The 14814-nt window shown below is 38.0% G+C and overlaps 1 protein-coding gene across 1 annotated transcript; it reads right to left on the minus strand.

The window, feature by feature from the left end:
• Positions 1–3057: 3057 nt before the first annotated feature.
• LOC144440594 (S-adenosylmethionine-dependent methyltransferase Rv2258c-like) lies at positions 3058–11488 on the minus strand. Its single transcript, XM_078129979.1, has 4 exons — positions 11310–11488; positions 5787–5998; positions 4127–4246; positions 3058–3617 (listed from the first exon to the last, which is right to left on the minus strand). Exons 1-4 carry the CDS (start codon positions 11486–11488, stop codon positions 3058–3060), a joined length of 1071 nt encoding a protein of 356 aa, XP_077986105.1.
• Between the last annotated feature and the right edge of the window lie 3326 nt (positions 11489–14814).

The raw sequence follows: 14814 nt of genomic DNA on the forward strand, positions 1-14814 counted from the left end.
ATGTGAAGCAAGAAATTGCAATCTTGTGAAGAACATGCAGTTTCTTTTTTTGGTGTCTGCATGGTTGTAACAGCCGGTGAACGGTAACTTGAAACGGGCTGTATTTGTACCATGGCTAAATAAATGTCATGTTGGGATTTGGTTTGTTTCAAATCAGCAAGGTCAATAAAAAAACTATGACATATACTTTATTATTTCTAACTTGGTAAAAGCATAATTTTTAGATGCTTGTGGTGTGGTGTATGTATGTATGTAAATTCTCTCACAAGATGTTGATATACCCTTGATTAAATGTAGACTGTAAACTACGTTATGCCGTAACACCCTCACCAGCCTCCTAGAGGGGTTAACCGATGCATCCATCACGGTGCACCTTAACCATGTTACAGACTAACTTAAATTATGTCTTAAAAATAACCCCCAATCGCAGCACACGCACACACACATTCAGACTGTAAGACACGTCGTGTCGCTCCCCCTCACCGGTATCCTTTCTCCGATGTGTGAGGGTGTACTATTTTTGCCTAGATTGTAGGTCAACATCGAGGTCAGTTTTTAAATAAAAGGTCCGTTTTCTATAAGTATGAATATAAACCCAGGAGTAAAATTATCTAGATGAGCATGACATGACGTAGAGGTGCTCTAGCTCTATGCTTTGCTAGCTAGACTTTGTCATCTCATAAGGGTAGGGGCGTACACTAGCGTAGTGTTTTCTCCACATCAAGTAATGTGTAGTAGTCCATTCGTATAACCTTAAAGAAAATAACTAAGTCCATAATTATAGCTTCACGTCATTTATTCTCACAAAAAAATAATGAGTAACATTCAATTAAATCTGGGGGCATATTTAATGAATGGAAAGTCCATTTCCTATATTAGCGTTAAGAGATGTCTTTAACCTCTGGGTTATATTGGTGGAACGGACAACATGTGACCATTCCAATATTGAACTGGACGTCTATTTCACAGGCAAGCTTATACACTATATAGTTGTGGTAAAATTGCCAAAAAAGTACAAAACTGAACTAATTGCTAAATAGTATGTTTTCAAAATATGACTGACAAAGAGGTGAATATTCACCAATTTTCTACATCTTCTACAGTGAATACTATTATTTATTTTCAACACAAGTACAATCCCTCATGTAGATAAAAAGAACAGAAAAGACGAAAAGACAAATTAGTAGATCCTAATATGAGTTAAACTTAAGCAATAAACCACCCCCTGGGGATGGTATACCAAGAGGTTTTGACCAGTGAACGAAATATATGCACGAGCGATAGCGAGTGCATATATTGAGTTCACTGGTCAAAACCGAGTGGTATACCTTCCCCAGGGGTGGTTTATCGCTATTATATTATACTAGTATATTGATTATATCGGAAACAAGATAAGAACTAACGTTTTCTAGTTCTCGTTTCACATGTTTCATATGCGCCTCTGTGTCTAATTTGCATAACAATAACGCTGCTTTTCAAGACAGCTGATCTTGGCCTCAATGTGAACGTCGTGCAGCGACTGGATTTATTTTATCTGCTCGTTGTTTCTAGGGATAATCTGTACAGTGATCGGCTCATTAAAAGTGCACAGTGATGAATAAACAACCTGTTTGACTCAAGGTATAAACTTGAAGTGGTTTATTGAACACAGCGTGCTTCGATCGCTCCCAGTCGAATTCGTGACTCGATGAAGTGATAGACAGGTTGATATTTACAATGTATTTATATTACTGGAAGTTACGTCAGTAGATTTTCGGGTTTGAGGATTTCCCTTTCGGATTGATGACTGATACTCTAGGACAGGATCCCAGACAAATTTCTATTTAGATTAATGGTAAGTCGGCCAGTGTAAGCTCTTTCACTTGCTTCATTTTTATGACAGGACAGGACATCGACAGCTCACCAATGTTTCCACTCCAGCCGCGCCGAGGCTGGGACCGATCTCGTGCATGCCTAGCGCCTTGACCTTAGTACATGTAGTATGCGATAATTTGAACAAATACGCGATGACTGGGTTGCTTTCGAAATTTCCTTCATAATTTCTCATAAAATATTGTCTCATTGAGAGAAAATCCTCCTCTGACAATTCGAAGAGTTCACTATCAGTATCACGGCGGACTACAACTCAACGCTCGTAGACGAACAAAATTTGGACGCGTGCCAGCAGTGCATTATCGTACCAGCAGTGCATTATCACTCGTTTTAGACGCGCTAGTTCGATGTCTAGACCAATCAGATCCCTCGATTTCCACCATCAATATACTGGTATAGTATAATTAATAATAAATGTATTGATTATTACAAGTTACCGTTCACAGGCTGTGTTTGGTACAACCATGCAAAAACCATTAAGAAACTGCATATTCTACACTGAGATAGCTTGCTACATTTATGAAATAAACCATTTACTGGTAAACATACTACAACCAGAGGCAAACACATGCAGGTGCCAATGTTTTGACTTCTTCATTGATGTCTGTTTGGTTGACACTACAGTTCATTTCATTAAGGGTACCCTACGTTGACCCTATTTTTTTCTGTTTCTGATTACTTTGTCATGGCAACTATGGTCGATTGAAAAAAAGAAGAAAAAAGTAACACATAATTTCCTTCAAATTTCTCTGCCTCTCCTTTTCCTCCTTTGTCTTCTTTTTATTGGATTCCTGATAACAAGCCCTTTCCCAGCGTCACTACACAATTGGTATGTTCTCAACCCCCTACTTAAATAACTTCCGCCATGAAATAAATGCTCTCTACGTGAACAAGTGTCGCTACCGCCGCCATGACTACAGATGATGTCGACACTTCAGACACTTGCTTATTCTTGCCAGAGAGGGTGCTCTTCCGTAAAATATGAAGAACAGGCGTAAATAAAAACATTTTTGATGCCGGAGCTGAAAAGCTGGGCCGGTCGGGTAATGAGAAACAGAAAAAATAGGGACACCCTTAGAAAATGTAGTGATAAAATGTATCCATTCAACCTTGTTAATAAGCTAATTAATTAATTAATTAATAAGCCTACTTTGCATATCTGTAAGATTGCCTCGATTTACTTCACTATTTTCTACACACAAAAACTCGCTCTGGTGTACCTTCAAGGTGAAAATGCCTCTCGCATGTGAACTTTGCATCTTCAAACATTTCAATTGCCTTCTCCATACCCCACATAGTACCTAGACCAAACCCACCATCAAAGTATAAAGATACCGGCATGCAATGCATCAAGCTGACAACATAGAAAGTAGTCGCGGTCGGATTATCTAAATTATCGGATACTTTAGTGTGGCTATCAATATCAATAACAATGAAATGGCCATCACTCTTAAGCACTCGGTAGCATTCTTCCAATGCCAAATCTGGTCGAGCCTGGTCGTGAAGTGAATCAATAGACAGAAGTAGCTCGAATTTTCCTGACCAATCAGCAGGGAGCTTGGCAGCATCGTAGCAGTAATACACCAAGTTTGGAAGATTCAATTCAGTTGCTTTAGCCTGAGCTTCCTTTACGAGCGATTCTATAAAGTCTATGCCGTAGAAGGTGCTCTTTGGGAATGCTTGGGCGAATTCGAGAATCGTTGTACCCTTGCCACATCCTATGTCACATACCATGATACCAGATTCTGCATTAACAAAGGAAAACGGACTATCTTTTTAGAAGGACTTCTGTGATATTAATGTACTTGGGTAAGGATTTGATCAAGATATTAATTAAAATTTAACTATACTACTGTCATTAGTTTGATTCTCTCAAATTGTCTTGTATAACAAAATCCATTGGATTATCTATAACAAGCATGGTATTTGATGTTCATGTCCTTTAAACTTAAACACATCAAAACTTAGTTTTCCAGTTGAAAGACAATTTTCCCACATCCATGGTGTATTTTTCCATTTCAAGAATTTCTTGCATGCAGACACAGAGACAGACACAAATACAAACACAAACACAAACACAAACACAGACACATACACAGACACAGACATAGACACACACACACACACACACACACACACACACATACATATGTATATACCAAAACCACCAAGACACTTCACCGTTTGCCTATATGTATATGATTGTATGAATAGGAAAGCTCCAAATAGAAGGATAGGGTTTGATACCGCTTACCTAATTTTGCCATTAAGTCATCCATGTCTCTTAGGAATTTTGGAATACTACCAGCAAACCTAGTAGACGATATCTTGTTCATCACCTCGTGAAATTTGTTATAAACTGAGTATGGAACACCTGGAAAGATTAGAAATACATTATTCCTTCCAATCTGTGAAATTTCATCATTACAGGGGATATAGTGGATTGGGTTTCAGGCGACAGATGAGTACTCACACAATATGTATGAATTAATCCCCAAATATACAACAGATATACAAAAAGAAGTTCCATCTTAAAACAATGTCAACATTTCCATCCATAAGCTGCATGGCAGCAAAGCAGTGAACACTAATAATATTGGACTTATAGTTTGTGTTTGCCAATTTAATTGACCCTTTTGTACTTTTTCGTACTTAAACGAATTTATAAAGTAAATTTAAGTTGTGAAAGGATTCCATCATCATCATCATCATCATCATCATCATCATCATCATCATCATCATCATCATCACCACCACCACCACCACCACCACCACCACCACCACCACCAGCAACATCATCATCATCATCATCATCATCATCATCATCATCATCATCATCATCATGGATTCAATACTGTCAGACATAGAAAAGGACACTAGTCCACATTATCAATGGTTTAAAGGAATTAATCCCACCGCTGCTACCATGTTCAAAGTTTAAAGGTATTGGTTATTCCCCCAACTACTACCACCACCACAGTATATTTGCATGAAAAGACTGCATTAATACCTGTACATGTGTTTGGATCTCATTGGCTGAGTTGCAGGCAAGAACGTTAACTCCCAAACACTAGATGGGCACACTCCAAACATGGTTGGGACTGAGGTCAACATTTCTACAACATCATCCCTAATACCTTACCAAAACTGTTCCTGTTTACTCCTGTGAGACCTACTTCTCTCCTCACTATATGCCATATGGTTGTCAGCAGCAATCTGATGATGTGGTCTGACGTTATCATACCTAACCCTAACTCTAAGCCATAGTTTAAGGCAAATTGGGCTGTTCATTACCATGGTCACAAGGAAGCTATAGTCAAAATGAACATGTTTTGAGCACCTCTTATCCATAGCTAATAACAATGCAAAGTACAGTATCAACAATCAAATTACTATTGATTTTTGAGGGTTCTTTAAGTGTGCACCTATCGGCTATATTTCATTGAGTTTGCATACAGTGTATGCATAAAGCCATAATTTAAGGCATCATTGGCCTGTTCATTACCATTGTTACAAGGATACTAATCATAAGGCCCATGCAAGGTATAACATAAGGCCCAATGGACCCTAACTGATTTCGCAGCAGTGGGATATAGAACTGGTGGCAGCGATGGGATGCCAAATTCACAAGATTATGGTAAGTTAGATAATACAGTTAGTCAAAGTGCTATTTTCTAAAGTATGACGCCCCTCTAATTCTCCTAGCCCTTGTAATTGCTGAAGGCTCCATTATACTGAACTTTCAGCCACACACAATACAAAAAAATGGTGTTAGATTAAAATCAAAGTCTAGAAGTGGTATCGCATTTAGCATCAAATGGTTAACATGTTGACTTGCAAGCAAATTTGAGAGCATTGTCATTGAAAGTAACCAATGTTTAAGGACTTTATAATACAACTTATTATATATTTACCTCTTGGTCCCTCTGGTTCCATACATTTTAAAACCTCATTATAGCCATCACATAGTGTAGGTATGAGTTGTGATATACCGCAAACGTTTGTATGAGTCTGTCCACCAAGGAGACAGTCCAAACGTGACTTGGGTATAGAATAAGTTTCCTCTTCAGGATTGTAGTCAATGATTCTTCCATTTACCATACCTCCAAGCCACTCTCGTACATATCTGGAGGAAGGAATGTCATTTGGAAAAAAAATCAATACACTTCCCATAAGGTAGTTATCATTACAGTATTGTCTGTCTGTCTGTATGTCTGCCTGTCTGTCTGTACATGTTATGCCTGTCTGTTCATCTGATAGTGTATGTGTGTACATACATACGTATGTATATGTGACCCTCACAGACAATGTAAAAGGATTAAAGAGATTCAAATAAGTATGAATTTAAATATTTTTTGAAACAAGTTAAATTCGTAATACTGATAAGGTGAGAAGGTAAAATGTTCAATGTTTGCAGCTTTCAAATCTAAATGACTGAGTAAAAATACAACAATTTGGAAATGGTAAATACAAAAAATTGTTGGTGCAGGAACGGGTACTCATTTGGTTACTTGAACTCCTTTTATGAAGGAGGTCAGAGAGGTACATTGGAGTCAGGTTATGTAGACATTTAAAAATCAGAATGTACTTATTAAATAGAAATCTCTTTTCAAATAGTTAAATATGAAGTCGTTTAAAAAGGTCAATACTGGAAATCCCTTTGGATTGCATTTCAATGGTAGAAATATTTAAAATTAGCCGGATTTCACGTTTCTGAAGTTTATATAATTTGTCAATATCACTTTTACTTGCATGAGACCATATGTTGCAACAAGTGTCAAAAAAGGGCTGAATATAACTAAAGTAGAAAAGTTTTTTAGTAGATACATCTAAGTATTTAGCAATGTGACGAAGAGCTGCAAGATTAGAAGATACTTTGGCATGCAAATGTTGACAATGTAAGAGTGTAGAGTCAATGATAAGTCCGAGTGATTTTTCAACTTCGCTGAAGGAAAGAGACGCGTTGTTATGGATAACAGAAAAGGAAGTGGGCAAAGAAAGGTTCTTTTTAGGGGGAATTACTTTAGATTTATTTGTATTAATGATCACATGGTTTTGATTGCACCAGGTGTGAACTTTAGACAGATCATCGTTAATAGTTTGATTTACTGTGGAAATATCAGGGGAGGAAAATAGAAGAGTAGAGTCATCAGCATAGGTATTAGTATGGCAGTGTTCAACTTCTAAATGGAGGTCATTGATATAGAGGAGGAAAAGAAGAGGACCAAGGATAGAACCTTGAGGGACGCCAGACTTAATAGATAACATGGAAGAATTGCTATTTTTAAAGGAAACAAACTGTTTCCTGTCCTTAAGATATGAAGTGAACCAATTTATAGCCGAAGAATGGTTCTTAAGATCAAAGGCCTTAGAGAGATCAAGAAAAATGATACCACTCCAGTTATTGTTATTTATTGCAGTATAGCACTGATTAACGAAATAAGTGAGAGCAGTCTGACAAGAATGACCAGAACAAAAGCCCGATTAAATCGACTAAAGAAGATTAAACTTGTTGAGATAAAGATACAGACTTTGGTGAACGTGGGATTCTAAAAGTTTGGATAAACAAGGTAGAATAGAAATGGGTCGAAAATTGGAGCATTTATCAGTAGAATTACTTTTATGAAGAGAAAGCACCTTAGCAATTTTCCAAGCAGATGGAAAGTGATTATTGATTATGCAGAGGTTAACAATTCTAAAAATGTGTGTAGCAATATAAGGAGCTGTATATTTCAAAATCTTAGCGCTTATAAAATCATATCCGGTTGACTTAGAAATATCCAAATCCAGAAGGAATTTCAAAACCTTCGTTTGCGAGATAAGTGGAATTCGGAAGCTGTAATGAATGTCTTTAGAGTCAACAAAATTATTTAACTTAGTGGGATCAAAAGTCTCATGCATAATATCTTTGTTGAGAGCGTCTGCAATGTCGGTGAAATGTCTGTTGAAAGCTTCGGCAATATACATAGAAGATGTCAGTGCCATCAACATATAGCTTTGAGGGTTTAGACGGAGAAGACTTGGGATGAAGATCATGAATGGCTTTCCAAATATTGATATTATCGGATTTGTCGGCAATAAGCTTAGAGTAATAATTTTTCCTGAGGGATGATGTAAGCATGTTTACGTAGTTCCTTTGTTTCTTGTATTCGACGGTATTATTTGAAGCTTTCAACTTGTCTCTAAGGTAGCGTGCATTATGAAGTTCAAGGGTATGCCAGGAAGGTAGATTTGCATAACGAACAACTCACTTGGATTTGAGTGGAGCATGCTTGTTGAAGATACTGGAGAAAGTTGAAATCCAACTATTTAGGGCAAGTTCAGGGTCGTTTGTAGTTTGCAGAGTTCACTGACAAAGTTGTTTACATTCTGGTGTTACGTAAACATCTGTAAGTGATAATGTTATGGTCCGATTTTCTGGTTGAATGGTTTTTTTTTACTGTCATGATGGGGAATGATCGGAGAGTCCGTGCGATTTAACAAGAAAGAGAGAGATTAGCTAAGGTCAATATAAATTACAAGGTTCGTCATGTACCATGGTCGAATTGTTATCGTTATATGTTTGTTATCGCGTTGCATTAACATTATAGGTGAAGAACGAATGACAAATTACGACATGGTGACTCTGAAATGTTTGTCATGTGTTTTCTCTTTTTATTTGGAGATAAGTTGGGATACTGTTATTAGATTAGTGAAGAAGTTGGCCTCAGTGCAGTGGTGAGAGAGACGAGACCAGATTTAAACTGAATGCCTTCCGTAAGGATTTATGCAAGAAATTTAGCTCTATATCTGTGATTCGTCAAGTCCAAATGAAAGTTAGTTGTCAAAAATGTTGTTCAAATGCCCGCCCCGCCTCCTATTCTCAGCACAGGAAAGTTTGCCATCCTCAACTTCACTCGGCTTTCGTGATCCCACATACCCGGGATATGGCATGTGCGTGTTGAACTTCTTTCTGTCCCACCACGAGTTTACACATTCTCATGATTTTGTTGAGTGGCGTGCCCTCATTTTACACTCATTATATAGAGGTAAATGTATAGGTCACCATTATTGATACATTGTCGCGAAATTTAGGCTAGGTGAGGCTTGGTCTATTTTCCATATTTTGACCACACACATTTGGGTATAAATTATAGATTATTACACTTGATAAATATGTGAGAGTGTATATATCCTGAGATACAGAGCTAGATAAATGATTATGTACAAGCCTTGCAACAAACAGCGGTAGTTTGTTATCGAGAGAAATCGGAAAAGAACACGGTAAAAAGGAGACGGTTCAAGGTCAATATAATACTTCCTAAACTTCTATTCGAAAATCTAAAAAGACACGATTTCTCTTTATTCATCTGTGCATCAGTGTGTGAAATTTGAAAATGGTAAGTCCATATTTGACGAAATTGAAACGATGATAAATATTTCACCTGTTTGTGAACTCCACGCTCATTGTAAACCTATTTTAAGGCCAAGAAAAAAAATGTTTTCTGGTGAGTTTGAATCACTTAAATACCCTGCCTCGGTCTTCTTTTTTCTTGTGTTTGTGCAGCTAATGCAGAGTGCAGATCCAAGGGAAACACAAAATAAGGTTGGCATGAAACCCCTGAAAACAGAGTCTTTCTCAGTAGTGTAGAGCACAGGTATAAAGTTGGCATCATACTAGTATTCAGATTCGGATCTGAGGCCACCTGATGCTCAATATAACGTTCATGAGATAAAGCTACCTGAATCTGACGCCAACTTTATACTCGTTCGATTGATTAAATACTCAAATTGGCCATTAATATTCATCGGATTATTACCAAAACCTAACCAGTTCTTGCCATTACCCTACGGAACATGTCTATGAAATTTAGTTTGAATTGATGTAGCCGTTTTTTTCGAAAAATGGTGATACAGACACACACACACACACACACACACACACACACACACACACAGACACACAGACTTCATTACAGAAGGTAAAAAAGGGCTTACTAAAATCATTGTTCCTGTATTCTTCTTAGCAATTAACTTCCATATTCGAGTCTTTCTTGAGTTTACTTTCCTAGAACTGTAAGTTTCATATATCTCAATAACAAAGACACGTCACTCGTAGTGATAGGGACACGCAGTCAATAATTAAGTGTCCATGAACTAATGTGCAGGGTTACATTGCTGTCAAAACGGAATGTTGTACTGGTGAGTCTATAGACATTAGCAGGGTCCGTAGCAGTAGCAGCCGAGTTCTCTTGACACTTGCTCACTTGACCCGTACCGACCTCTTGGCCAACCCCTGTACATGTATTTAGGGGAGAACCATTTGATTTCGGGGGGGGGGGGGTATGGAGGAAGTAGGTATGGGAGCAAATTTTTTTAATCCAATCAGAGTGACAGCAATTTTTTTTCTACTGTCAGTCCTGCATCATTTTTTTATCAAATGGACTAGTAGTGCAAATTTTTTTAAATTAGTCATTAAGTTTGTCATGCGTTGTTCATACCTATACCACATCACAATGGTTCACAACTGTACCTCTAAATAACTTGTTCTGTGCAAGTAGAAGAATTAGCAGTTAGTATGAACGACGTCTGTCTGCCAACCATACTTCTGCTACATAAATTTGTATGTACAAAAGATGACTGGTAAAATATCCCAGAGGAGCTGACTGATCTGGGGAGTGCAGTACTCCTGACCCCTGTGAATTGCTTTCCTTTAAGCCATCATAGTACCAGGAACCAGAAGAAAATATCTTTATAGGAGATTTACATTGAAAGAAAAATATATTGATTTTAACACTAGTTTATTGACTCCTGTCTTGTTTTTTAAATTGTCTTAATTTACAGAAGCCAAATAGTCCCCTTCACATATTGACTACGTCATTGAGATATTGCAACAAAAATCCTGAAATATGTTTTCTTGGGTCAGAAAAGGAAAGGTAAACTTTGTGTGCACTTGAGTTTAAAGCAGAGCTATATAGTGCATGTTTTAATGATAAGTGCTGGGAAAAAAACAGGAATTTATACTTGTATTAAAAACATTTGCGGCGCCTATGACAACATGCCGCCAAAGAATACATGAGAATAAAGTTTCCAAATTTGCTCAATTCTGGTGCATTGTGACAATTTTTTTTTTCACTTCTGTCTGTTATGACATTTTTTTCTCAAGCCATTACAGGATCAAAATTATTTTTTCTTGTTCACCTGGAAACAATTTTTTTTCCAAAATCCTCCATAACCCCCCCCCCCAGAAATCAAATGGTTCTCCCCTTAATACATGATAAAGGACCACTGAGTCTCGATATGACGTACATGGTCCCAGACTAGCACCGATTTGTACCACTACACTCTGTTCCTTTTACTTGTTTAAATATGTAAGATACAAATTTATCCTTTAAAATAAATATTGTTCTCGAATCAAAGAGTCGAAAAGATAAGGATATAGATGATACAATGCTTGCCTTTCTTTCTTATTAGCTTCTCGAGCGATTTCACTGGATATTTTCGGTTCTCCTAACCTCGACATGGCTTGAAACAGCCCGGCTGCTGAGCCTACTGCTAGACCGATGCAAAGGAACCCTGATGACAGTACACCCTGGATTCTACCGCTAAACTCCTCGTCTGTTTCTTTCGATGCCATTGTCTGAACTCAATACAAATCAACTATGTCGGGATACTAGAGGATTGTATTTCCAAACCAATAGTGACAATGAATCGTGTTAATCCTGTGAAGAAGGAAAATGTATGCCTGTTCTATTTTCAGCAAAATAATGCCGATAAATCAACAGTGACGAAGTGAACAATACACTATTTGGTAAAGGGGTGGTCAGACCTCATTGAGGGACTCAAAGAGATTCGGGACAAGGCCAAACTTTTTTGTTGTGGATTACCCCCCCCCCCCATGGTAATATGGTCGTCTTTATGGTACTTTATACAATGTCGGGACCCCTGGCTGATATGGACTGACCGCTACAATACTACGAATCGCATAGTTTTAGTAAACAATTGTATTTGGCAATTAAATAGCTAGGTGCCAAAATTCAAAATAATACCGTAAATATACGACAATACAACAAAATCATATTATTTTTAGCTTCTAAATGAATGCTTATGTTTTGGAATTGTTCTCTGTCTGTCTGTCTGTCTGTCTGTCTGTCTGTCTGTCTGTCTGTCTGTCTGTCTGTCTGTCTGTCTTTCTGCCTGATTGCCTGCGTGTATGTCTGTCTGTCTGTCTGTCTGTCTGCCTGTCTGCCTGCCTGCCTGTCTATCTGTCTCTGTCTGTCTGTCTGTCTGTCTGTCTGTCTGTCTGTACATGTCTGTCTGTCTGTCTGTCTGTCTGCCTGCCTGCTTGTATGTCTGTCTGTCTGTCTGTCTGTCTGTCTGTCTGTCTGTCTGCCTGCCTGCCTGCCTGCCTGCCTGTCTATCTCTCTGTCTCTGTCTGTCTGTCTGTCTGTCTGTCTGTCTGTCTGTCTGTCTGTCTGTCTGTCTGTCTGTCTGTCCGTCCGTCCGTCCGTCCGTCCGTCCGTCCGTCCGTCAGGCTGGCTGGTTCTCTGTCTGGCTGGCTGGCTGTCCGTTCGTCTGATTAGGATTTTAAGGCAAAATTTAGTGCGAGGAAATTAGAAGTACAATAAGCAGAAACAGTGCTCAGTCAGTTGATCTTGTGATAGATATTTCCGTGTTAAAATTGTTTTGAGCATACCCTGGCCGTTGATTGTGCAATTCATTGTCAATGAATTAAAGAATACAAGAAAAGTTACAAGGGTGTTACGATTATCAGGCAAATACCCCCCCCCCTTCACTAACAAAATTAATGTTAAATGACATCTGCATATAATTCTTAATCAATAGACAAAACGCGGAAAAAACAATTCCATGAAATTCTAAGGAAAGAAAGAGGCTTAGACCTTAGATTTTCTCTATGAAAATGGGGTCTAAACGCTGTTACTTTCTACAAAATTATATGAATATCTATCAATCACAAAGTGTGTATATTTCTATAAACAACCAACAGGAGGTTCTGAGACTTTCGTAGGTTTCGATACCCCTTTACAGATCAACCCAATGTTGAATACAGGAAGAAGATGCTGGGTGTCTCCTTCCAGTGTTGTCTTTATAAATGGACAAAGTGCATGTTCCGGAAAGAAGAAATGTGGACGAAAACAACGTAAACCGCGAGCAGAGCAAGTCTTATGGAACAGTATACCACTTGAACTTTGTTCTCCACAACTGTCGATACATTCAAGAAGGGTTGACCGATGTGTGAGGACGCCCCACCACGGTGCACCTTAACCATGTTACAGATTAACTTAAATTATGTCTTAAAGATACCCCCCCCCCACACACACACACTCACACTGTAACATACGTCATGTCGCTCCGCCCCCACCGGTGTTCTTTCTCCGATGCGTGAGGGCGCCCCGTCACGGCTTATCTTACGTACTACTAGATTGATGGTCAACATCGAGGTCAGTTTTTAAATAAAAAGCCTGTTCTCTATAAGTATGAATATAATATAATATACCAGGAGTAAAATTACCTAGATGAGCATGGGATGACGTAGAGATGCTCGAGCTCTATGCTTTGCTAGCTAGACTTTGTCATCTCATCAGGGTAGGGGCGTACAGTAGCGTAGTGTTTTCTCCACATCAAGTAATGTGTAGTAGTCTATTAGTATAACCTTAAAGAAAATAACTAAGTCCATAATTATAGCTTCACGTCATTTATTCTCACAAAAAAATTATGAGTAACAATCAATTAAATCTGGGGGCATATTTAATGAATGGAAAGTCCATTTCGTATATTAGCGTTAACAGATGTCTTTAACCTCTGGGTTATATTGGTGGAACGGACAACATGTGACCATTCCAACATTGAACTGGAAGTCTATTTCACAGGTAAACTTATACACTATATAGTTGTGGTAAAATTGCCAAAAAAAGTATAAAACTGAACTAATTGCTAAATAGTATGTTTTCAAAATATAACTGACAAAGAGGTAAATATTCACCAATTGTCTACATCTTCCACAGTGAATACTATTATTTATTTTCAACGTAAGTACATGTAGATAAAAAGAACAGAAAAGACGAAATGACAAATTAGTAGATCCTAATATGAGTTAAACTTAATAATAAATGTATTGATTATTACAAGTTACCGTTCACAGGCTGTGTTTGATACAACCATGCAAAAACCATTAAGAAACTGTATATTCTACACTGGGATAGCTTGCTACATTTATGAAATAAACAATTTACTGGTAAACATACTGCAACCAGAGGCAAACATGCAGGTGCCAATGTTTTGACATCTTCATTGATGTCTGTATGGTGACACTTCAGTTCATTTCATTTACGGTGGCGTACGTTGACCCTATTTTTTCTGTTTCTGAATACTTTGTCATGGCAACTATGGGCGATTTTAAAAAGAGTAAAAAAGTAACAAATAATTTTATTCAAGTTTCTCTACCTCTCCTTTTCCTCCTCTCTGTCTTCTTTTTATTGGATTCCTGGTAAGCCCTTTCCCAGCTTCTCTACACAATTGGTATGTTCTCAACCCCCTACTTGAATAACTTCCGCCATGAAAGAAATGCTCTCTACGTGAACAAGTGTCGCTACCACAGCCATGACTGTAGATGATGTCGACACTCCAGAATTAGTCTTGCCAGAGAGGGTGCTCTTCCGTAAAATATGAAGAACGGGCGAAAATTTGATGCCGGAGCTGAAAACCTGGGCCGGTCGGGTAATGAGAAACATAAAAAATAGGGTCACCCTTAGAAAATGTATCCATTCAACCTTGCTATATTAGAATGTCACTTGTACAGTTTCTTATTGCATTGTTTCTATCAAACAGAGCCACAGAATAGTAACTTGAAACGGGTGGTACATATGCTTTGGTAGTTCTTTTTGGCAAGACTAATTAATAAGCCTACTTTGCATATCTTTAAGATTGCCTCTATTTACTTCA

Source organism: Glandiceps talaboti, chromosome 10 (assembly GCF_964340395.1).
Source record: "Glandiceps talaboti chromosome 10, keGlaTala1.1, whole genome shotgun sequence".
Taxonomy (NCBI): Eukaryota; Metazoa; Hemichordata; class Enteropneusta; family Spengelidae; genus Glandiceps; species Glandiceps talaboti.